This window comes from Drosophila guanche, unplaced genomic scaffold (assembly GCF_900245975.1).
Source record: "Drosophila guanche unplaced genomic scaffold, DGUA_6, whole genome shotgun sequence".
Taxonomy (NCBI): domain Eukaryota; kingdom Metazoa; phylum Arthropoda; class Insecta; order Diptera; family Drosophilidae; genus Drosophila; species Drosophila guanche.
In genome coordinates this window covers 1,879,927-1,901,680 of record NW_022995748.1, presented here as the reverse complement: position 1 = coordinate 1,901,680, position 21,754 = coordinate 1,879,927, and the positions used below count along the sequence as shown (strand labels likewise).

General features: G+C 44.0%; 6 protein-coding genes across 7 annotated transcripts in view; 1 reads left to right on the top strand and 5 right to left on the bottom strand.

The window, feature by feature from the left end:
• LOC117584807 (nitric oxide synthase) overlaps window positions 1-6,813 on the bottom strand; it is a 28,416-nt gene extending 21,603 nt beyond the window's left edge. Inside the window, exons 1-3 of the mRNA XM_034273925.1 lie at window positions 6,587-6,813; window positions 1,642-2,402; window positions 1,135-1,249 (exon numbers count right to left, since the gene is read on the bottom strand). Coding sequence (XP_034129816.1) covers window positions 1,135-1,249; window positions 1,642-2,243 — 717 coding nt within the window. The 5' untranslated portion in view covers window positions 2,244-2,402; window positions 6,587-6,813. The remainder of the gene's footprint in view (window positions 1-1,134; window positions 1,250-1,641; window positions 2,403-6,586) is intronic.
• Window positions 6,814-7,023: 210 nt separating this feature from the next.
• On the bottom strand, window positions 7,024-11,813 carry LOC117584192 (leukocyte receptor cluster member 8 homolog). Its single transcript, XM_034272960.1, has 6 exons — window positions 11,612-11,813; window positions 10,059-11,481; window positions 9,266-10,001; window positions 9,009-9,213; window positions 8,743-8,950; window positions 7,024-8,685 (listed from the first exon to the last, which is right to left on the bottom strand). The coding sequence occupies exons 2-6, from the start codon at window positions 11,351-11,353 to the stop codon at window positions 8,532-8,534; spliced, it is 2,598 nt and encodes an 865-aa protein (XP_034128851.1). The 5' UTR covers window positions 11,354-11,481; window positions 11,612-11,813; the 3' UTR covers window positions 7,024-8,531.
• A 146-nt stretch (window positions 11,814-11,959) lies between these two features.
• LOC117584225 (voltage-dependent anion-selective channel-like) lies at window positions 11,960-13,180 on the bottom strand. The gene is made up of 3 exons (XM_034273006.1): window positions 12,653-13,180; window positions 12,370-12,600; window positions 11,960-12,310 (listed from the first exon to the last, which is right to left on the bottom strand). Exons 1-3 carry the CDS (start codon window positions 13,147-13,149, stop codon window positions 12,010-12,012), a joined length of 1,029 nt encoding a protein of 342 aa, XP_034128897.1. The 5' UTR covers window positions 13,150-13,180; the 3' UTR covers window positions 11,960-12,009.
• A 99-nt stretch (window positions 13,181-13,279) lies between these two features.
• Window positions 13,280-14,383, bottom strand: LOC117584223 (voltage-dependent anion-selective channel). The gene is made up of 3 exons (XM_034273004.1): window positions 13,996-14,383; window positions 13,719-13,943; window positions 13,280-13,663 (listed from the first exon to the last, which is right to left on the bottom strand). Exons 1-3 carry the CDS (start codon window positions 14,313-14,315, stop codon window positions 13,306-13,308), a joined length of 903 nt encoding a protein of 300 aa, XP_034128895.1. The 5' UTR covers window positions 14,316-14,383; the 3' UTR covers window positions 13,280-13,305.
• A 341-nt stretch (window positions 14,384-14,724) lies between these two features.
• Window positions 14,725-17,976, bottom strand: LOC117584224 (voltage-dependent anion-selective channel). Its single transcript, XM_034273005.1, has 4 exons — window positions 17,915-17,976; window positions 15,756-16,075; window positions 15,464-15,691; window positions 14,725-15,395 (listed from the first exon to the last, which is right to left on the bottom strand). The coding sequence occupies exons 2-4, from the start codon at window positions 16,073-16,075 to the stop codon at window positions 15,095-15,097; spliced, it is 849 nt and encodes a 282-aa protein (XP_034128896.1). The 5' UTR covers window positions 17,915-17,976; the 3' UTR covers window positions 14,725-15,094.
• Window positions 17,977-19,184: 1,208 nt separating this feature from the next.
• On the top strand, window positions 19,185-21,730 carry LOC117584137 (SET domain-containing protein SmydA-8). Of its 2 annotated transcripts, none has more exons than XM_034272891.1 (4): window positions 19,185-19,603; window positions 20,465-20,794; window positions 20,848-21,074; window positions 21,123-21,730. In XM_034272891.1, the coding sequence occupies exons 1-4, from the start codon at window positions 19,245-19,247 to the stop codon at window positions 21,719-21,721; spliced, it is 1,515 nt and encodes a 504-aa protein (XP_034128782.1). In that variant the 5' UTR covers window positions 19,185-19,244; the 3' UTR covers window positions 21,722-21,730. The 2 variants fall into 2 exon arrangements, with proteins under 2 accessions (XP_034128782.1, XP_034128781.1); XM_034272890.1 differs by lacking the exon at window positions 19,185-19,603 and adding an exon at window positions 20,009-20,391.
• Window positions 21,731-21,754: the final 24 nt, after the last annotated feature.

The window sequence follows — 21,754 nt, the reverse complement described above, 5'->3', positions numbered from 1 at the left end:
GAAGAACAGAACGCTACATTCTATATTCAACGCAATGATTTTCATACGATCCCTAGACAAAACAATAACACCAGCAAGGGCGACTTCGCGTCTCTGCGAATGCCAAACGCAAAAGCAGAACGCAAGCAAAGAACGCAAGAGAGCGAATTCAGACGAGAGCGAATTCAGAATAGAGCGAATCAGACGAGAGCGAAGAGCAGATCGGCGAGAGAGATGCCGAGGGTCGATAAAGGTTGTGTGCGAGACGTTAAAATCCAATTCTAATATCACCGCATTTGTACTCTATTGCTTATTGAACTTTTCTTTTAAACAATAAACATAAGCACCCCACACTCACTCGCTCTTTGAAATTAATAATGATAATTCTCCGGTCATGCCTTTTTAAACTTAGAGAATATTTGTTTTGTATGTTGAAAATTTAGTGTGCATATAAACATACCGTACAATTCAAAGTATTTTTATGTAAATTATCAAATGTTTGAAAGCACTTGGGGGCAGAGTTTGGTGCCTGCACAAACATACATATATAAATACTTGTTCAGAATTTTAATTGTAAACCACAAACAACATGAAGAAACAGATAAAAGCGAGTAAATCCCAGCTACTTTATTACGATGCAATGGAAAAACTTTAGTTGGCAGGCCAAAAGGAAGTGAAAAAGTGCTATAGACCCAGAAAAGTAAAGCCTTTTGCTTAATCCGCAGTCCTAGGCACGCACTTGGCCAACTTTTATACAACTAACTGCTGTAAAGCGGGGCACACATGTGCATGTGCCAAAGGATAGAGAAGTAGTCTGTAGTCAGGGACAAACAAGCAAACTTACACACACAATTACACGGTCCACTAAGAGCCATGAGAGTATTAAATAACTCCAACAAGTATGCAATGCCCATTTCGCTTGTGGAAACTCTCCCGCTCGCTCTGTATGCATTCCGAGCTAAAACTTTTTGCACTTAGCCCGAGAGAAGACAGACAGTCAGAGAACATTCTGCGAATTGTTTTACTGCCCGTTTATTGCACGTTAACCCGTGCTCGCAGAGTACTCGTTCCCCAGACCTTTTCACATGCCACGTGCACTGGCTAATTAGAACCAGAGTTTTTGGAACCCAGAACTCCGGCTCAGACGTGACTCACCTCTCGTCCCTTTGAGTGCAGTGTGTCGTACACCTCCGGCCTGCCCTCAATGTTCTTCAGTCGCATCGGCTTGCGCATCAGCACGCTGCGTCCCTCGTCGTCCAGATGCATGAAGCTGCAATGGAAATGAAATTAGAGTAAGAGTGCTGAAATATATTAGCTGATCAGATGTTGAAAATAATGCGATCTTTCTCATCGGATATCCAGTGCATTTTGAGTTAAAGAAACCTAAACTAGAAAGTCAGCTAGCAGGGAAATTTCTAAGCGGCTACAATGCAATTCAGTTCAAATTTCAGTATTATAAATATTTGTTTAGGTTTTGAGTCTCTGTCCATGTATGTACATATGTTTATATTGTAACCTTGTCTTGTTCACTTGTCAAGCTTAACCCCAAGTGCATACGTAGACTTAAAAGCCTTCACTGGGATATCCCTTCAATTTATCACACGGACAAGTTCTCCCCCCGCTGCAGAGCTTTGATGCGTTTGTGAGAAATGCAAATATTACCTGCCGGCACGCGAACGATAATCCTGCGACATTTTTCTTGGCTGCTGCTGGTTTTTAGGCGATGGCGAAAGTTCCCGTGAACTTTTGCCGGATGCCGTGCCGCTGCCAGAAGCGACGCACACCGCCGTCGCGGCTGACGCAGCGCCTCCGCTGTCCAACTCAACAACGATGCTTGTGTTGGTGCCTCGGCGCTCACGAACGGGTGGCGACGCCGTGGAGATGCTCGCGCGCTTGTGGTTCTTCAGTGGCGTACCACTACTTGATGTTGATGCGACCGCTCCTGTAGCGGCGCCCACCCCTACTCCGCCACTGTGGTCCACTTCATGGCTGGCATACGAGTCGCCACCACCACCGCTAGCTCCATCAAGACTTGTGCTCAAGAGCCCATTGCCATTTACCGTTGGCGCTGTTTGAGATTTGGTTTTTGTTCTGTTTTGCTGTTGAGTCACGCACGGTGAGGGGGGAGTCGATTTCGTTTGCTGCTGCTGCTGCTGCTGCTGCTGCTGCTGCTCCTGTTGTTGTTTTTGTTGCTGAGTGTTTGTCGACCGTTTGATGGCCACAAAACGCAGGTTCTCAAATATAGAAGAGAAATGTTGCGACATCTTGTCCAGGAGCCACTTCGGCGTGCTCTCGGCCGCGTTCCCTTAAAATGCAACAGCCAACAGGTGAACCACTGAAGAGTTTCCTCTTCAACTTTTTGATTAAATTCTCTTGCAAAAACTCTCTCTCTCTCTCTCTGCGGCTTACATTCAATTGGTTCACTGCGGATAGAAAATTGTTCAGGAAAGTTGTGTTAGCAGATGGAAAGGCATAAATAGGGTTATAAATACGGGCACTGCGAGTACTCTATTTTCCGTTAAGCTAATACATCAAACTAGGCCCGCTTACCACGCCAGCATCAATAGCGCTGCCAGCGCTGCCAGCGCTGTGGGCTGTGCTCCATCAGAGTTGTTATTATTTAAGTCACAGTTTTTTAACCAAATTCCCACGAAACCAAGCCCCGTAATATCGACTGCAACGTTGCGCTGATGTTCGTTGATGTCCTCACCCCTCAGGCACAGCAACACCATTTTCTACCCATCTACTCCATAAATGCCAGCTGGCTTTTAGCTAACAAAAATAGAATTATGTACTCAAAGCCAGCAGGCCAATTAATTGATTGATTGATTAGCCTTAGCAAACAAAAACACTCGTAAATAGAAGCAAATCAAATAAAATAAACCAAAAATAAAAGCAAATCAAATAAAATAAACAAAATTCGTTTTCATTTTTGTTTTCTTATGTGTTGAAGCAAACTTGCAAGACTCGCCTGCGACACAATTATTGAATTGGCTAAGATATGGTAAAATATAAGGGAAAATAGCTTAGCATTTAGAAACATTGGCGACCACAAGGAGCTACCGTGAAGTCACAAAATAATGCTCATCGAATTTTTAGACTCTTTGTGTGTCGGAAAAAATGTTCTTCAGAGGGCTGCGACCAAATCGATTCAAGCTGTGACTATTCTGGCTGTTACATTAATTTTTAGTTATTAAAGCGTTCTATGAGTTATGATCTAAGTAACAATTTAACAATCAGAGGGGGTTTTAATCAGTGTAAGAATTTGGTAGTTTGTCTATTCATGAGAGTGTGGTGGATGCCAGCAAAACAAATGTTTCGTCGATTTATTTTGAACTTTAATGTGCGTCAAGTGCTCATTGAGCAGAATATGGATTTTATGCTATGTCTCTTATGTTCCCTAGATATAGATTTGTGCGGGAATGTGCCAGTAGCAGTTGCAGCAACAATCGGTAAACCATCAAAGCCCAATCGATTGCACCAGTCATTCAGCTTTGCTGGGCAGTAATAAAGCCATGGATGTGGGAAACAAAACCCACAGATACGAAAATGTTTTACATGTCCAGCATGTCCACAGCTCTCGTTCCGATGAGCCTTTGTATTAGGTTATTGAAAGAGAAACATGACCTCAGCCAATTTAATTCTTTATGCTGAGATCTCTTTGAAAGAAAGTTAAGCCAGAACAAAGCCACAGGATCAGCATCATTAAATGTATATTTGATACTTCAAATCAAAGACTGACAAATTTTAATATATGTAAAGTAGCTGACAATTTCTCCAAAAAACATCTGACGCTCAACAAATGAACGAGCCGCGAATAGAAATAATTTTCAAGTCAAAGTATGCACCATGTGCCGCAGCAGAAGAACGTGAAAAGTGATTCGGAGTGAGAGGTTAAACCCGGAGGAATCCCCGGATGCCGAGGCGCCACCAAAAGGGTTCAACCAGCTGTTGTCCTGAACTTTTCAAAACGGTAATCAGTTCCCCCACGTTTCAGGGGTGAATAAATAACTCAGCCCCCGGCGTTTGCTCAACAAATTAAAGGTAAACTAATTGAATTTTCATAGAGCAGTGAGAGCTTCGTCTCTTTTTGATTAACAGAATTTATTACGAAACCCGCGCAGTGGCTGCTGGTTTTGTGGCTTTCGCTGTGGCATTTTGGCTTTTATTTGTTGAAAATGTTCATGTTTTCATCTATTAATTTCCCTTTGCTTCTTCTCGTGTACTAAGGGAGGAAGGTATGTGCAGCAGCAGATCTCGCGGTATCTCAGAAAAAGTCTGATAATTTAGAACAAATAATATGTTGGTTTTGTATTGGGTGATTGTTCGACGACAGTTCGTGTTTGAGTAATGTTGATGGTTGTCTACCTCTCTACCTGTTACCATACATTACATATTCATATGTAAAATGTAAAAATAAATATGAAGGGGTTCCTCGCATTAAAAAACATAATGGATAAGCATCGTCAGTAAACGCCTAATACAATCCCAATTGCTTTCCATTTGCCCCAGCAGCAGCAGTATGCAAATCTCAGCATTTTGCTCTCTCTCAACACTTCGGCTTCCCCTCCAATTGCTTCTCATCAGCTTAAATCCAATCAATTGCTTTAAAATAAACTTTTAACCGAAGCCATAGCAACAGCGACAGGCGCACAAAGCTTTCAGTATTATCTCAAATGACAACGCAGCCGCGTGAAAAAAATGGAACCCAAAGGAATCGCATATTCGAAAGACAAAGGAAAAGAGCCAAAACAGCCAAAACAAAATACAAATAAATCTGTTATATCTGAATATCTGTTAAGAAAACCCATTTAAATGGGTAACCAAACACGGCCAGAAGAGGCCGTTGCCAAGGAATATGTGGGGTTTGGCGTTCTTTACTTGGCAAAAGGGTAACACCTACGCTTGTGTGTCTGGGTCGACACAATGACCATAAACGGAGTCATATTCATAAGTACATACTAAGTAAGTATTAACCTGCTAGAAGCGAAAATTGTATAAGTGCGGGCAATAGCATAAGCAAATAAATGGCTGGCCACACGAAGTTTTTGTTATAGAAAAACCCGCTTTGACACATTAAATGATTTGCAATTGAACAGGCTATTCGGCAATATAAGTCGCTGATTGACAACGGCTCTGCACAAAGTTAATTAAAGTCAAAATTTAAATAGCTAATAGCTTTATGTAGGCTTACATTTCGCCCAAGCCGGCTAAGGAAAATATTTTAATATAGGGCATAAATTGAAAGTCAGCAACTCATATACATTTTAATGTAACTTTCTCTTTTGATCAAAATTCAATGTTTGCAAAAAATAAATTTTAAATTCATTCATACGCAGCTGGAGCGACTGGATACAATGTTAGTTTATGTATTGAATGATGCTCCAAGTAAGCGCAAACACTTTGACAGGGCGCCCGCAAAGTGGACAGAATCCTGTGGCCATCCCTTAGTTGACTCAGAAAAGGTAAACGTGGTTTTTATTTGCCCAAAATTCTGACTAAGCGACTACCCATTTCCATATGAAAGGGATAGCGATGAATTGCCATGTACACAAGCAACATAGATAGGAGTGAGTGCTCGAGTGTGGAAATTGTATGAAATATTCACACATAATGTGCAGATATTTATACTTCTGTCAGCCTCAGCTGCGGTTGCCGTTTTGATATTCAATATTGAATGTTTGGTGCCTGGCCCTAAACATTGTAAATAATGAAGAAAAGTTTAAGTTAAATTGAAGTGGTTTAGCGGGGTTATGTGTGCGAAGAAAAATGTTTATAATATAGAAAATTGGAAACAAGATTCCAATTTCTTAGCCTAATTCTTGCAGCTCTTTTGTTCGCTGCCAGTTCGTTTCGCTGGCTTTCAATGGCCACAGTCCTAGCGTCTGCGGTGCAGTCCAACAATTGCAGGCATGACATTAACGACATTATGATTTTCCCCATTACAAAACGGAGAAATCTGTGGGGACCTGTGGGCTTTTTCAGGACAGACAACGCACTCAACAGCAGCTGCTGGGACAACCCCTTAAACTTCACCCGGGAGTACATTTTTACTGTTAATTGTTTTTCAATTTACGCTGGAAATTGAGTTAAGAAAATATTTTATAACTGGCATGAGCGAAGTACATTTACAGCTCTTTGACGATCTTGAGTACTTAATGGCCGTCAAGTGGTTGGGTTTGAGTGGCATTTATTAGTGAGGCATTTATTAATGATTCACTTCCATTAATTATCTTCAATTTAGGGGCAACTCCGCGGCACCCCTGAGAGTTTGTCTAGCCCACAAATAGGATTTGAAAATGCTTTTAACATTAATCAACCGACTCTTAGGCATTAGTCATTAGGATGCTTATAAATTGACATAGTTAATATATTAACACTTCTGAGAACCATCAGATTTAACTGATATCTGCGTATTAGTAACAAATAAATATAGTGATAGTCTTTGATAGTTATGCAACAGCCGTTGAATTGATTCATAAATCTATAGTCAATTCAGCTCATTTCTATGGTAAATTGTGTTTCTATACATTCACCCTGGAACAGTCTTTTTACGCTTCTATCTCCAATATATAGTACAAGTAGAATCCTGTGGAGATTACTTTACCTCTTCGGGAATATCAACTCCGTTTCAATCAGGGATTGAGTTTATAAATTATAAATAATTATTCACACACTGAATTGACACGATTTTAAAGTAATGATTTTGTAGATTTGGCCACTTAAACACACACCGAGAGCACAGAAGAACTATTTAGATGTTTGACTAACTCCGGTTGGTCCACTGAAAATTTGATTTCAGCCAACGAATGCCGCGCGTTGACTGAGGCTAAGGCAGCAACGCAGCATCCTTAAATAGCGGCTGGGTTGTGCCTTCGACATCATCCGTTACGTGTTGGTGAAAAAGCTTCGGACAAAAACATCCTTGGGCCACATGGCTTGTGTCCCGGCTAAAGCTTTGCGGTGTTCGTGTGGCTGGAAGGTCTGAGCTGTCGAATGGTTGATGGCTGAAATCGAGAGTTCGCTTGGAAAAGTAAACACTTGTTGCTTTGTTTTTCTCTGTTTATTCTTTAGAAGCGGGGTTTTAGTTCAACGGGCTCGCATCTTGTGCCGGAACTGTGGAAAGATTCATTCGAATATCTTGAATTGTTTTCCCATATTTTTTCCAGACATCTTGGAGGTTAAATATAAATGTAACAGGTAAACTTAGCTTAAGAATATAGCATTAGCACTAATCTATTGTACAATTTATACCACACAGTGTAGTATTACTTTTTCAACTTTCCCCCCGTGTAAAAATAATTTAATTTAATTTAATAATTTCAGCCAATTCCTTATGGGCCACCCCATAGATCCACTTTGGTTAACAATGAATGACACGAATTAAAATTGGAAGAGCTTACAAATGGCGCACAAACATGCTGACGTCTCTTGAATGGATGGATGATTGCTGGATGACTGGAAAGACGGGCCAGTTCCGATTCCGAAGCGATTTGGTTGCGGCATTGGTTGGGGCTGTTGTTGGTTGCATCGTTGTTGCAGGTTGATCTGGTTCTGGTTCTGTTACTGGTACTGTTGGTAGTTGTGGTGATGATGGTTGTATATATATTCAGGTATACAATAGAGAGACAAGACATTAGTATAAAACCGTTTCAATAATTTAAAGAAGACAACAAACATTAAGCCTAAGCCTTAATATTAGTTTCAAAATCAAGGGAAAAGGGGTAAAAGGGAATTTAAAAAAATGAGAGGATAAAAAACAGAGAAACCAAAAGTTGTTTTCAGCAAACAGCACGCTGGCTTCACGCTGTTCCCTGACTTTTGCTAGATCAGGATATTGTTTCCGGTTTCTTTGTGTTATTAGTAGACCGGAGACCTTGAGCCAGCTTCACTTGATTTCTGCAGGCGTAGCCGTCGATTGAATAATTTATTTTCTGCAATATTTCAATCAGAAACTTTTTGGCGACCAACTATGAAATGATGGAAAATAGGTGGTGTTCATTCAACCCAATTCCAAGTCCAATTCCAACTCCAAGATTAGTGGCAAACTCTGTAGAAAAAGGTTTATCCAATCCGACGAAATACGACATGCTCCGAAACCATCATCCTTCCAGGAAGAATCGCATGCAAATTTCGGGCAGTTGAATTCCCAACCAATATAGTTTCCAAATTGTGTTCTTCCATGCTCGTGGATGCAGTTCCTTATTGAGTTACACAGATGATTACATGATTTATATCCGAAAATTCCGTTTCCTCAGTGTTGTCGCTTGGGGAATTATTTCTCTTTCATATAACGAGAGTTTTGAGGTAGTTTCTACTAATTCGTAGATCGAAATTGTTGGAGCGCTTGCTCAGGGTAAGGGTCAGAATTGTTTTAAGAAAGAAAACTTTCGTGGAAACGCGAGCACTAAAGGTACCTAAATTATTTACAAATTGGGGCGAACAGGGGCGGGGATTTTGCGTTCCTAAAACGAGTACCTCTCTCCGAGAAATTCGGAAATGGTAGGTACAAAGGGTAAATGTGTTTTCCTAGAGATGTGTTTGGGATTGCTTCAAATTGAAATGGCAGCAGCATTTTTGCAATCAATTTGGGCACCGTTTGCGGCATAAGGCAAACTGAACGTATCAAGCCATTCTTTGCACTTTTCAATGTTATCAAAGGCCAAAATATTGCTAACATATTCGACGCTAATGCTGGGACGATAGCTGAAAGTGAAATTGAACACATTAGCCACTAATCATTCGAAAATCAGCATCACATACGATTTAATGATGACACGCAGAGCGGCCTTGCGTTCTCGTTCCAAAAACCATTCAATCATGTGGCCCGACATGAGGGGCGCTGTCTTATATAGAGAAAACAACTTGCAATAGTTGCCCAACGACCAGGCCGAGCGGAATTGCAAGGCATGCTCAATAGCAGGATTCACGCGTTGATCAGCTGATATCGATCGCAGGACAGTCGTAATGTCTGCAAAGAAGAGTTGTAGTTAAGCTGTGATTGGGTTTGAAAATTCAGACAAACGTACCCAAGGTATTCTTTGTAAAGATATAGTAAAGTATGCGATATGCCGTAAACTCCATGGAATTGGGGCTTTGGCCACCCAGCTCGGTGTAGAGCATCTTCAGTTGCGTCTGGCACTGATTGAATTCCTCGTGATCGCCCTTCTCCATGGCAATACGTGCATGGGTCTCATATACCTCAACAGTGAACTGATCGCGAATACCTTGCACCTGAAAAAAAAGAGTTAAGTTTTATCCGTAAAACTGTTGCTAAAGCACTTACAGTTAGATCCTGCCTTAAGGACTTCAACTGATCACACGCATAATGATAATCCTGATTGGCACGCCACTTGCTCTTCACATTAGACAGCGAATGGGTAAGGACTTCGACGGGTCGCACTTCCGAAGGGGATGGTGCCTTTGTAAGGCGCAAAAACGATTTCTCTAAATCCCTACAAGTTCCTACAATGTGCAAATCGAGCAAATCTAAACTGCTAGACGGGTCCAAGTCCTCGTAGAAGGCAGAACGATGCTGCTGCTGATGCTGGTGCTGTTGCTGCATCATTTTCTTCCGGTTCTTGGCCGTGGTGAGACCAAATGGCGAACTTGCAATGGCGACGACAGATTTCTTAGCCGAGCCGGAGCTCTGCTGGGAGAAACGTGCCGCACGCTGTTGCAAGCGCGCTGTGTCATCATCAACGGCCCCACCTACGGACGACTGTTTCGAATAGAAGTGTGGCTTTTTCTTGGAATGGCCGGGATGCGATGCGGTGGATCCCGCTGCCGCTGCTGCCGCGAGTCTTTTGCTTTTCTTCATTAACATTTTCTGCTGCTTACGGGAGAGGTTCGCGTTTAAGGATATAAAATCCATAGATTCATTGGAACCCGATTTACGCGGAACTTTACGCGCCGGCGGACTGCCAGCATCGCTGCTGCGGGAACCCGAACGGGAACGCGAATGAGAACGCGAATAACGCTTCTTGTGAGTGTATTTCGATGAGGTCGAAGATGTTGGGGACCTGCAAGTGGATTCAATTAAGGGAAATTCTTACGCAAAGCAAATACTCGAGACTTACCGCGAACGACTCCTGGAATAACGCGACGACGACTGATGATGGCCGTAATTGGTTGACATTTTATTGAATTGATTCCCCCTTTGCTTGAATTGATTAACATTCGGCGACTTGGATGGCTTCTCCTGCTCCTGCTCCCGGTCTCTTTCCCGCTCCTGCTCTAGCTCACGTTTTTTGTTAAAATAATTGCTCCTTTCGGGCTGTGGCGGAGTTGCGTGGTTCAGTACCACCTCGATGCCGTCTCTCTCGCTGTGCACCGTCGGCATTGGCTCGTTGTCCCAGTCTCTGGTCCACAATTCATTTCGATTTGCCGCTGCCATGATCTTTCCCTTTAGACAAATGTCTATCTGATCCTTATCCAAGTCCGTGTTGCATTTGGAGTAGCATCGCGCCACATATTGATTCAACGAGTCTGGCCAGGAGTCATTGGAGGCCATCTGGAAGCTGTTGGGTCGCTTAAACGCTGCAGGAGCAGCTGGAGAGGAGCAGCTCTTTGGCTCCGGTGGTGTAGTCTCAACAATGCTGGGAAGAGCCTGGGGCAGGGGCGGGGGTGGCTTGCTTAGATCTGGTGTACTGGGCACCACCACATCGCTGATGATTGGCGGCGGTGGCGCTATGGGCGTGGCTACATTGTTAAACGGATTATTGTATGTATTTGAATCGAAGCTCGGGTTTTTGTTCTTGTTGTTTCGCTTCCGCTTCTTCTTGTTGTTGCTGTTGTTGTTGTTAACGTTATTTATGTTGCTATTGTTGTTGAACAATTGATTCGACTGCTGATGAATCTGTTGTTGCTGCTGAATCAGCTGTTGTTGCTGCTGTTGTTGTTGTTGTTGCTGTTGCAGAGGATTTGGTGCATTCGCCAAACGTTTTTGATTTAAATTCAAGTTAAAACGTATTCCTCCAAAATTCTTTTGCTGTTGTTGCTGCTGTTGTTGCTGTTGCTGCTGCTGATGCTGCAACTTGTTGTTTATTGGTTGAGTGGATTTGGGTGGTGGTGGAGGAGGTCCCAGGGGTGGAGGTGGCGGCGCCGCCAAGGCGTTGCTAAATCCGGGTGGCGCATTTGATGAACTTATCGTTGAGGTTACCTGTTGCTGCTGCTGCTGGTACCGCATATAGTACTGATAGTACTGCTGGTACTGCTGCTGGTAGGCGGCTGCATTTTGATTGGCGTACCACGCGTAGTTGGTCCACTGCTGGGCTGCGGAATTGGCCTGCTGCTGGTGTTGCTGCTGCTGCTGTTGCTGCATTTCCTGCAGCTGGGGTATCAAGGGCGGAGGAGCGCTCATGGCTTCGGACATAGTGTCCTCAGGGCAGAAACTCGTTTTTTTCTCTGGTCACCGCTGTTACGTGATGATTGATTTGCTGTTACCTTAACTTACCTTGTTAATTCAACTGTCTGGCTTCTGCTTCTTCTACGCCTCCCGCCCTAAATTTCACAATGAGTACAAAGCAAAGGGGAAATGTGCTAGTTAGTTCCCATGTCAATGCGTGTGCACACATGTATAGATGTATGTGGTGGCATGTGACGCCATTTTATTTTTAGTTTTTTCTTTTACCTATTATGGTTTTAGAGAACGTTCGATTCCCGCTTGGGCTTATGCGAATCGGTAGCACGACTCTAATAATAACTAAGTATGGTGGCGAGGCTCGGCTCGCTTGCACATGCACTTTTTATTTATTTGCTTTAAAATACAGAATTAAATTTTTGTAAATTTTCAGCACAGAAATTAGAAATACATATAACACCAGTGTGTCAGTATGACAGTGTAAAAAAAAATACCGATTGATTCTCATAAATAAAGCGAAACATACTCCACAAAATACTAGATTATGTACCGATATATCGCGAGTGAGTGAACGAACTTAACCTACTAAACCCCCGCTATTTAAACAGGAGTAACAAATTGAGTCAAACGATAAACAATATTTTATTTAACCACTATAATTTAGACATCTAACAGTTAAAAGTCCAGGAAGCGCCGATCTTATGATGCCCACTAATCGGGGCTTTGCCCTCGCAGCCCACATGATACATCACTTCAATATTTTCGCCTATTTTGGTCTGAAAGACGACACCCACGTTTCCATCGTCTCGAATTTTGGCCTTCAACAGGGATCCATCCTCAAGCTGGTATTGACATCCAATGGCGAACTTCTGTAGCTGCTCCTCGCCATAAAAGTTCATTTTCAGAGCCACTGCCCAGCTCTCGCCAATGCTCTGAAAGATCGAACCGCGCAGATCTTTGAAATTCTCCCTAGGAGTGTAGAAGGGAGGATAAATCAGCAGCCAGAATAACAACTAAATAAAACTAACAGCTTGAGGCCCACTTCGGTGAACTCGTTATTGTATCCAAAGCAGAAGGCGTGCTTGTCAAATGCCTTCTCCGCGAGGCTGTAGACCATACGGTAGCCCAGCAGATAGTTCGCAGCAGGCGCCACAAGGACGTACCCCATCAACGTGGGCTCCTTTACAATGGGCACCGACAACTCTATCTTGAAGGGATTCCGCTCGAAGCCGGCTTTCAGCTTGCCCTTGAGCTGGCATCTAGGGGAAATCCAATTTAAATGCAATGACATGGACAGAGAATTTCACTCACTCGTCCGTCATGAAAAGTGTTGTCCTCAAAAGGGAATGGGCTATGCCGCCTGCCAGCTCACCCCGCACTCCGAGCTCCCCTTGCAACTCGTTGCTGGTTAACCAGGCGAGGGATGTGTTAACATTTTCGTATTGTTTGAAGACCTCGAGGCCTCCAAAAACGGAAGTTAAGTGGGGATTTCCCTCTCCGAAACTACTCAAGACGACGTCGTTGTCCAACTTTGTGGAGCAACGAAAATGCCAAACACCAAACTTGTAGCCGCTGGTGAGACAATCCTTGGCCCAACCACCCACGTGGAAATAAGTGGGCATCTCACCCTCGTGCGCCGGCGGCAGCAATATCTCTATGTCATCTCTGCCTTTTGGCTTGGCCTGAGCTGTCGGTTCAGCTGCGGACTGTGGCTGATCCTCGGCTTCATCCTTCTCCTTTTCGGCCTCTCTTCTGCGCTGGAATATGCTGCTGATTCTTTTTTTATTAATTTTATCCAACGGAAACATGACTAATTAATTAAACTAAAAATTGTATGACTGATATAAAGCTGAAACTGCGTACAAAACTACTTCGTTTGAAGTTTCGGAATGTAAAGTGCTGAATTATTATTTATTTGAATATTTTTCTGTTGCTTTATAACCCTTAACCCACTTCAACCACTTTTAGCACTCCAGGGCCAAGCCCACGCCAAACTTATGATTGCCATCACTGATATGTCGGCCGTCCAGCAGTGCTGAAATGGAGGCAGTGACGCCATCCCGCAGCTTCTGCTCATAGCCCAGTCCCAGCTCCGCCTTGCTGTTGATCTTGCCTCGTATGAGAGCATCGCCCTCAAGGCGGTATATCAGGCCCACACCGACAGCAACGTCGCTGCCACCGCCCTGCTCTGATTCGCCTTCGGGAGCATTCTCTCCTCCACCGCCACCGCCGCCTCCGCCAGTTTTGGTTAGCTCTACCGCGGCATCGATCTGGTCATTAAGCTTGTAGAATAGCGAGGCTAACCAGGATTCCCCATCCATTCTGCAAAGATCAAGATGTGAGATTCCTGAATAAACTTGCGAGAGATGCCACTTACAGCTCAACATGGACTGTGGCCTTATCATTGGCCCAGCCTAGAGCTAACTTCCAGCTGCTGAGGGAAGTATCTCCAACATCAAATGTGCAGCCAACACCGCCCAGGAACTCATTGTGAGCCAAGACCAGGGAACAGTTCATCATCGGATTCGAGCTGATGCCCATGTCAGACAGAAAGTTGAATTTGTCCTGGGCATAGCCCAGCCGGAACTTACCATCCTTTGAGCTGCGGGGCAAATTAATTACGGAACCAAAGAGCAACTGTTAGAAATCCATACTCAGAGCTCGGCTGGAACTTGCCCTCGAGGGCCAGCATCAGGCCCTGGGACAGCTTATCTTTCTGCAGAATCTCCCCAATGAACCAACTATCTGTATTCCAACGTTCCGTTAGCGTCAGACCGTAGTCCTCGATTTTGTATTTGCTCTGCAGGGAGCCGACAACTTTGCTGTGATCCTGACTAGCGAAGCCAGAGCTGAAAAGCTCAATGGCCGGGCTGCTCATGGTCTTGCAGTCCAGCTGCCAAAGACCCGGATGATAGCCGCGCTTGAACAGATCCCTGGCTAACTTTCCCAATTCAGGATATGTTGGTGGTGCCATGGATGAAAGGGTTTTTAAATTTGTACTAAACTAATCTTATGTTATTATTGAAAATTTATGTGATATTGTGCCAGATTGGGATGTTGCCAGAAGGATGTTTGAATACGAAGTGGGATGCCTGGCTTTCTATGATTAAGCCTGGAGTTTATTTCACCATTTCGAGCATTTAGTTTTCATTTCAAACCATCTCCAGAGGCATCTACACATCCCTTACCATCCATTCAAATTTACCTTTACCACACCTCAACTCGGCATAATTTTCTTACTTTTCGCTTTATTTGTTCTGGTAAATGCACAACAAAAATGTAGTTTGTTTAATGATTGTGTGTGTCGGGTGTGTTCTGATTCCCCCTCTCCACTTCAAATAAGTTAAGCTTCGAGCAAACAGTGTTTGGTTTTTTCACTTTAGTTTTGTTTAATAGGTAAATGTATTTGTTTACCAACAACACATAAGCTAGTTCTCTGGTACAAACTACACAAAACTACATCCAACCCATTGCTCATTTCGTTGGCTGGCAGTGTCGCTTCTGCAGATTCTGGTGGAGCACGGAGGCGGTTGCGCAGGTGCTGGACAGTTCTGACAGCTGACCCGAAGTAATTGCTAAATGTGTGAAGATTCCTTTATCTTTTATGTAATGTGTTTTTGTTGTAGAATATTGGTTTTTATTTTGCTTGTTCTGCTTGTTGTTGATTCTGCACTTTTCTGTTTCTGTTGTTGTTGTTGGGAGTGTGGGGATTTTAGATAACTATTTTCCTCAATGGGGGAAAAATTGTTCGACTTAAGCCTCCAATTCCAAGCCAACGCCGATTTTGTGGCCACCGTCATTGAAGTTCTTGCCATCGACCAATGTGGACAGGGTCAAGGTGACGCCATCGCGCAACTTCTGCTGATAGCCGAGACCCACCTGGCTGGCATTGTTCACCTTGGCGCGAACGCTGGCATCATCGCCTAATTGATATTTGGCGCCGATGGCGAACTTGGTGTTGCTGCTGCCACTGGCCCACGACAATTGCACACCAACATCCAGCTTGTCCGAAGTGCGTTGGAAGATGGAGCCGCTGAACTCCTGACCATCGTTACTGCAAGAAACCAAATAAATCGATTATAGAACTAAGTAGAGCGACAGCAGTTTCGGCAGATTACTTACACGGCTGTGTGCAAGACAAAGTCCTTGGTTGTGTAACCAAGGGCAAAGTTGTTGGTGGTCAACTTGGTCTGTTGCGTATCAAATGCGGCCTGGTAGCCGGCCAACCAACCATTGTAGCCCAGCACAGCAGAGGCATTGATCAAGGGACCCTTCAGATCAATGTTGACATCCGAATCGGCCTTCACGTATTCATGGCCAAAGGCAACCTTGAACTTGCCGCTCTTGTTTCTGTTCGCGAAAAATAATGTCAGTAATCCGATGGGGGGATATCGAGAAATCGTGTGTCGCATACCCAGACTGGGGAGCAAAGTTTCCCTCCAGCGAGAGCTTCAGACCCTCGAGCAGCTGGTCCTGTACAGCCACCTCGGTGTACAGGGTGTTGTCTGTGTTCCACTTCTCGGTGAGAGTGAGGCCATAGTCCTTCACCTTGTACTTGGTCTCCAGGGAACCAAAGACCTTGCCCGACTCCTGATTAGAGTGACCAGCTGTGTTGAATTCAATGCCCGAAGGGGTCTTGGTCTTCAGGTCTAATTTCCACAGGCCAAAGTTGTAGCCTTTGCTGAAGATATCGCGAGCCTGCTTGCCCAAATCGCTGTATGATGGAGGAGCCATCTGAAAGGGTTGCACGGAGAGTTTTAATTAGCTGGTCCAAAATCGATAAAGGCCCAAGCCATTTATTGTAAAGTGTTTCATTTTGCCACCCAATTATTGCTAGATAAGCTGTCGTGGGGACTATCCACTCTAATCTTATCAGCTAAATTATGAAAATTATTTGTTGGGGAATGAAATCCTGCGATAACCTGCTGTAATTTGAAAGTGAAATGCTAAATGAGGAAAGCCAAGATGCCGAGCCTTTGACCAAATGTCAAATGACTTTTGGTTTCAATTCACATTTATTTTCAAGACAGTCCAAAGCTCGTACAAATGTACACACATGCATATGTACATATGCATGTATGGATGCTGCAGAGCGGTGCACAAAATGTAAGAGAGAGAGTAAGCAAGTTTTGGGTCTCGTCTGATCAATGAAATTTCACAAAAAACTGGTCTCGTTAGCTAAAATGGAACGGCTTTAAGCTATGTAAACAGCTATTCCATATTATAGATATTAAATCATAAATCATCTCAAGCGAAAATCGCCATTGAGGAGATGTTTGTGTGTAGTAACTGTAACTACAGTTACACTCCCATTTGCGATCTGCTGATGATTCTAAACTACCTCATTCCCCTTGCCATTTTGGCACCAATTACTGGTCAGCCAGCAGAGCAGCACTGCCAGCAGCCGAGCGATCATTGACACAAGCTAACTGCACATTGCAGACTCTGCTTTGGTCTCTCCTTCGTTTCTATTTACGTGTGACGTCAGGAATGCGAAACATGCAAACAGTTCACAGTCGTGGTGCGAATATTAGGCATGCTTTGGGAGAGAGGACCGGACCAGACCTGGGCGACAAATCGAGAAGGTGAATTATGAAAAGCAGACGGTGAGTTTTATGGCCAACAGCCAAACGGGAAATGACGAGCAACAAAAGAAAAGACGCGCCCCTTCCGAAAATGGTACATATAATGGAAATGCTAACGGATCTATCTATCTATTCTGTTGCCGTGTGATGTAACAAGAGAAAATCCCAGAAAACAGAAAACACCTCCCAGGATAGAAGTTTCTTAAATGTGACTTTGATTCAGGGCTTAGACTATCGAATAGCATATACACACATATGTACATCCATATGAACATATACTCGGGCTAAGGGGTGAGCGGGCTTTTCTGCACATAACTACATTGCATAACCAGAACAAAATCAATTTTATTTCAGTTAAAAAGAACTGTGCTAGGAAAGGTGTAACGCAAAACTATTGATTTTAGTGACGTCACATTTAGACCAGAGCCTGAACTAATATTGCCGCATCACACGCCCCACTTCACATGACCAACAGTCCAAAAACAAGAAAATGGAAAAAACGATAAGGAAAAAATAGAATATATATAGTAATGTGTGTGTTGATAAAAGAAACGAGTGAAGAGCTATGTAACATTGTGATAACGAACAAAATTTATCAAAACAATCAAATTGAGAGTTCTCATTTGTGGCGAATGTGTTACGCAACAGCACCTGCCCAGCAGCCGGCAGCTGCCAATGAACTCTTTATGCGTCGGAGAACGTGTGTATGTGTGGGTAGGCCGGCGACAATTCTCTCTAGCCCAAGTTTTTATCAGCTTGGTATACTTCGATGCATTGGTCATTAGCTGATAAATACTTTTTTCACCATCGAGGTAGCCATACAAATACAAGTGCAACCCTTTTCGGCTAATGAGCGTGTATACTTGCAAATTTTTTTCGTTTCGAGGTTATGAAATCACTTTCACTGGCGATTTGCACTTTGCTGTTTGACGAGTTTTTGTAAAGGTTGCCATTGCACTTTATAGCGACTTAAGCTAGTTTTACTTACTTTTAATAAGTTTTAATTTAATTTAAGTGCGAAACGCAGAGGAACAGAAACACAGAGACGACGACGACGACAGTGTGACCGCGGAATTATCGATATACCGACAGAACCTCGGAAATTTACCGAAATATACGCTTTCATTTTTAAAATATACTGTAAATATACCGTACATTTTAAATCATTTTCCTCGACGTTGGTCTTCTGTTCAACATAACCGTTTAGATGGGACTCGCAGCTATAAAACTGTAATCTTACTTGAATTATTATTCAATTCCACACATGACCGGCTAGTTTTTATGACTTTCCATTATTGAAATGTTTTCAAATTTTGTTTAAAGTTCATGCTTTTAAATGGGAACTACACGCTAATTACACATTTGCTCCTCATTAACTACATATTTATGTATTTATCGGCAGGGACACCTGACGAGGAAATTTGTAAGTTCATAGTGGAAGTGGAAGCGGCAGTGTGAAAATCCTGAAGAGCATGAAGGTTTTTTACATTTTTGATGACAAACTATCAGAAATGCGATGCTGATCACGAATTAGAATTCTATGTGGCCTGGGACATAGCTCTTAATGGTGTTTCTGCACGTTTTTACATTCGTTTTTATTCTATATTCTCATGTCATATAGTCATATTAAGTATTTAAAGTATTTACAGTATTATTTAATCATAATGCTTATAAAATAACAGTTTTTGAAATTCTTAAAAATAAGTTTGATTGATTAAACAATTTTAATGCCCCAAATATTTCAGAATAAATATGTTGGTTCCTTGAGGAAAACAGTTTGATTTTGTTGAGTAATGCATTTCGTTCTTATCCAAGCTCCGCAATATGATCCGACAGATCTGACAGAAGGACGACAGACGAACAGGCGGGCAAACATCCACATCCACCAACAACTATTTGAATATCATGGGTATAAAGAGGTATTTAAAATAATGGCTGGAAGTAAATGTTGAATATTAACTTGTGAATGATGTATTGGATAACGGTACATATCTGCTTCGAGCATGCTCCTCCTCCAGCGTTGCCTGGTGGTGGGAACTAAATGTTAACGCTGCCACTGTTCACTGTTCGCTGTGAACGGAAAACGCTTCCAATACAGATCTTAAATGTTTTTCAAATTTCATAACATTCTTTAATTAAGTTCAATCTAGCCAATGATTTATCAATCAATCAATGAATCAGCTCATATCTGGCAGAGACAATTGTTGACGCTGCAGAGGTTTCTCTATTTTTAGCAATCCTTCTTCTTAATTCCTTCTTAATTTAGTTGCATTTATCGATCGTGACGGAACAAAGCGCATTCGAGTGCAAGTGAAAGCATGTTGAAGGCGCGTCTGGAGCACGAGGCAGTCTTTGGCCGCTGCCTGGCTGCCGCTGAGCCCGTACAGCGCAGCGATTTACTTGTGGAGGAGCTGCCCTTCGCCTTCGGCCCCAAGAAGGACAGTGGCATCGTCTGCCTGGGCTGCCATCAGTACCTACAGTTCGGCGAAGATGGGGACTCGCTGGATCGCTGCGAGCTTTGCGATTGGCCGCTGTGTGGCGTGTGTGCTGGCGACGATGATGACGGCATTCATCACCGGAGTGAATGCGTAGTCTTCTCTGCCGCACGTGTCACATTCGCCGGCAATGTGAGCGAGGATGGCGTCTGTACGCAACTGGATTGCATAACACCTTTGAGGTTAGTTTGTGTGTGCTATTTAAGATGCTATTATTTTTGGCAGCCGCATACCTAAACGTGAGAACCACCGAGCAGCGGAACCACAGCAGCCACAGGCACAACGAACGTCAAAAAAGAGCAGCACGCAGCAGTCTCTTGGCAAAGATCAGAAGCAAATGGCACAGTGTTTCACGTGAAATCTGAAAAGAAACATAAATACTCAAAAATAATGCTTTTTCCATGTTTTTATGCCTTTATGTACATTTACATTTGTATATGTACATAACTTTAGATTTGTTTGCTGGCAACATTTGGTTGCGTTCTTGTCATGTTCGTCCCACTGTTCCTGTGCGGCATTCATGTTTTAGCTTGGGCAATGGTAAGACTTTTCGCATTCTAAATAGCAGATGGCATAGACTTTGCATTTACTAGTTAGTCTGAGAAATGATTTCACCTACGTCGTGCCCAGTAAATCGCACATCAGTGCAGTGGAGTGCGGTCTGTGGTCGCTACTTGGTGGCAGAAGGTTCAACGACAGCCCGCAGTACTCTCATTGAGGAGCAACCCTTTGCCGTAGGCCCCAAGTGCAATGGACCGGTGGTCTGCCTGGGCTGCTGTCGACCCACAACCGATGTGGAGGAACTTTGCGTCCAATGTGGCTGGCCGTTGTGTGAGGAGTGCGCGGAGAGAGAGGATAACCCGCATGTCCACCTGGAGTGTCGCGAGTTCCAAAAGTCCAAAGCTCGCTTCTACAACCTTCCCTCGGGTAGCAGCTTTTGCCCACAACTGGATTGTATTTTGCCGCTAAGGTGAAACTTAGCGAACAACAAACACATTTTTCAGATCTCTGCCATAATATTTTCTCCCTCGTATCCATTGTAGGGTTTTGCTGGCGAAGGAGGCGAATCCCAAGCGCTGGGAGAACGATGTGGCGCCCATGGAGCACCACGAGTCGGAGCGGCGCCACAACGAGGATGTTTGGCATGCGGATCTCGTGAATATAGCTCAGTACCTGCGCGGTCCATGCAAGCTGGCCTCACGGTTCAGCGAGGAGCTCATCATGCAGGTGGTCGGTGTGCTGGAAGTGAACGCGATGGAGGCCAGAACCGCGAGGGGTTATCCCCTGAGGTGCCTCTATCCATACACGGGCATTCTAGCCCACAGCTGTGTGCCCAACACCGCCAGGAGCATATATCCCAGTGAGGGTTTCAAGTGAGTTTCATGAAAACTCTGGCAAACTCTTTCTGACGGCGACTCGCTTATAGAATCCGCTTGCGTGCCATGGTAGACCTGGACGATGGTCAGCCGCTGCATCATAGTTACACCTACACTCTGGATGGCACTGCCCAAAGACAGACGCACCTGCGAGAGGGTAAATTCTTTACCTGCAACTGCGAACGCTGCCTGGACCCCACAGAATTACAGACGCACTTCTCCAGTCTCAAATGTGGCGAGTGTGTGGAGGGTTTCCAAGTGCCCAAGCAGCCAACAGGTGAGCGTTTATCCGATCTTCAGGGCTACCACTGATTTATCTTTACAGAACTCAACACCAGTTGGAACTGCAGTAGCTGCGGTGCCAGCACCAGCTATGAGGATGTGCAGACACTCATTCAGTCCGTCCAGTCAGAGGTGAATGCTGTGCAGGCACTTGAAATGGGTCCGCATCGGCTGGAGGAGGCCGAGCGACTGCTACGTAAATACAAATCTCTGCTCCATCCGCTTCACTTCATTGCCACCACGCTGAGGCAGCTGCTTATCGAGATGTATGGCCGAGTGCAGAACTATGAGATGGTTCAACTGACTGACGATTTGCTGGAACGCAAGGCAGAACTTTGTCGTCAGGTGCTTAGCGTGCTCAATAAATTTGAGCCAGGTCTGAGTCGCTCTCGGGCCATGAATCTGTATGAGCTGCATGTGCCGCTGGTGCTGCTGGCGAAGAGTGGCTTCATAGCCAGCAAACTGAATGGCGGCGAGCTGCGGGCACGTCTCGTGGAGGCCATAGATCTGCTCAAGGAGTGCGTCGAAATCCTGCAATACGAGGACAAGTGCTCACAAGAGGGAGTCCTATGCGAGGTGGCAAAACAAGCCTTGAGGCAGCTCACACTGAGTGTCGAGGGTTTGGGCAGTGAACTCGATTGATGAAAAAAATGGAATGGTAAATGGAAGGAAAAT

Coding starts and splice junctions, on each gene's coding strand:
- LOC117584192 (XM_034272960.1), bottom strand. CDS start 11,353: ATGTCCGAAGCCATGAGCGCTCCTCCGCCCTTGATACCCCAGCTGCAG. Junction 9,214..9,265: donor CCTTAAGGCAGGATCTAACT/GTAAGTGCTTTA, acceptor CTTTTTTTTCAG/GTGCAAGGTATTCGCGATCA. Junction 8,686..8,742: donor CTGCGTGTCATCATTAAATC/GTATGTGATGCT, acceptor TTTCACTTTCAG/CTATCGTCCCAGCATTAGCG.
- LOC117584225 (XM_034273006.1), bottom strand. CDS start 13,149: ATGTTTCCGTTGGATAAAATTAATAAAAAAAGAATCAGCAGCATATTC. Junction 12,601..12,652: donor ACACTTTTCATGACGGACGA/GTGAGTGAAATT, acceptor GATTTCCCCTAG/ATGCCAGCTCAAGGGCAAGC. Junction 12,311..12,369: donor ACCGAAGTGGGCCTCAAGCT/GTTAGTTTTATT, acceptor CTACACTCCTAG/GGAGAATTTCAAAGATCTGC.
- LOC117584223 (XM_034273004.1), bottom strand. CDS start 14,315: ATGGCACCACCAACATATCCTGAATTGGGAAAGTTAGCCAGGGATCTG. Junction 13,944..13,995: donor AAGTTCCAGCCGAGCTCTGA/GTATGGATTTCT, acceptor TTTGCCCCGCAG/CTCAAAGGATGGTAAGTTCC. Junction 13,664..13,718: donor GCCACAGTCCATGTTGAGCT/GTAAGTGGCATC, acceptor TGATCTTTGCAG/AATGGATGGGGAATCCTGGT.
- LOC117584224 (XM_034273005.1), bottom strand. CDS start 16,075: ATGGCTCCTCCATCATACAGCGATTTGGGCAAGCAGGCTCGCGATATC. Junction 15,692..15,755: donor AACTTTGCTCCCCAGTCTGG/GTATGCGACACA, acceptor TTTCGCGAACAG/AAACAAGAGCGGCAAGTTCA. Junction 15,396..15,463: donor TTTGTCTTGCACACAGCCGT/GTAAGTAATCTG, acceptor GGTTTCTTGCAG/TAACGATGGTCAGGAGTTCA.
- LOC117584137 (XM_034272890.1), top strand. CDS start 20,027: ATGATTTCACCTACGTCGTGCCCAGTAAATCGCACATCAGTGCAGTGG. Junction 20,392..20,464: donor GATTGTATTTTGCCGCTAAG/GTGAAACTTAGC, acceptor TATCCATTGTAG/GGTTTTGCTGGCGAAGGAGG. Junction 20,795..20,847: donor TATCCCAGTGAGGGTTTCAA/GTGAGTTTCATG, acceptor ACTCGCTTATAG/AATCCGCTTGCGTGCCATGG.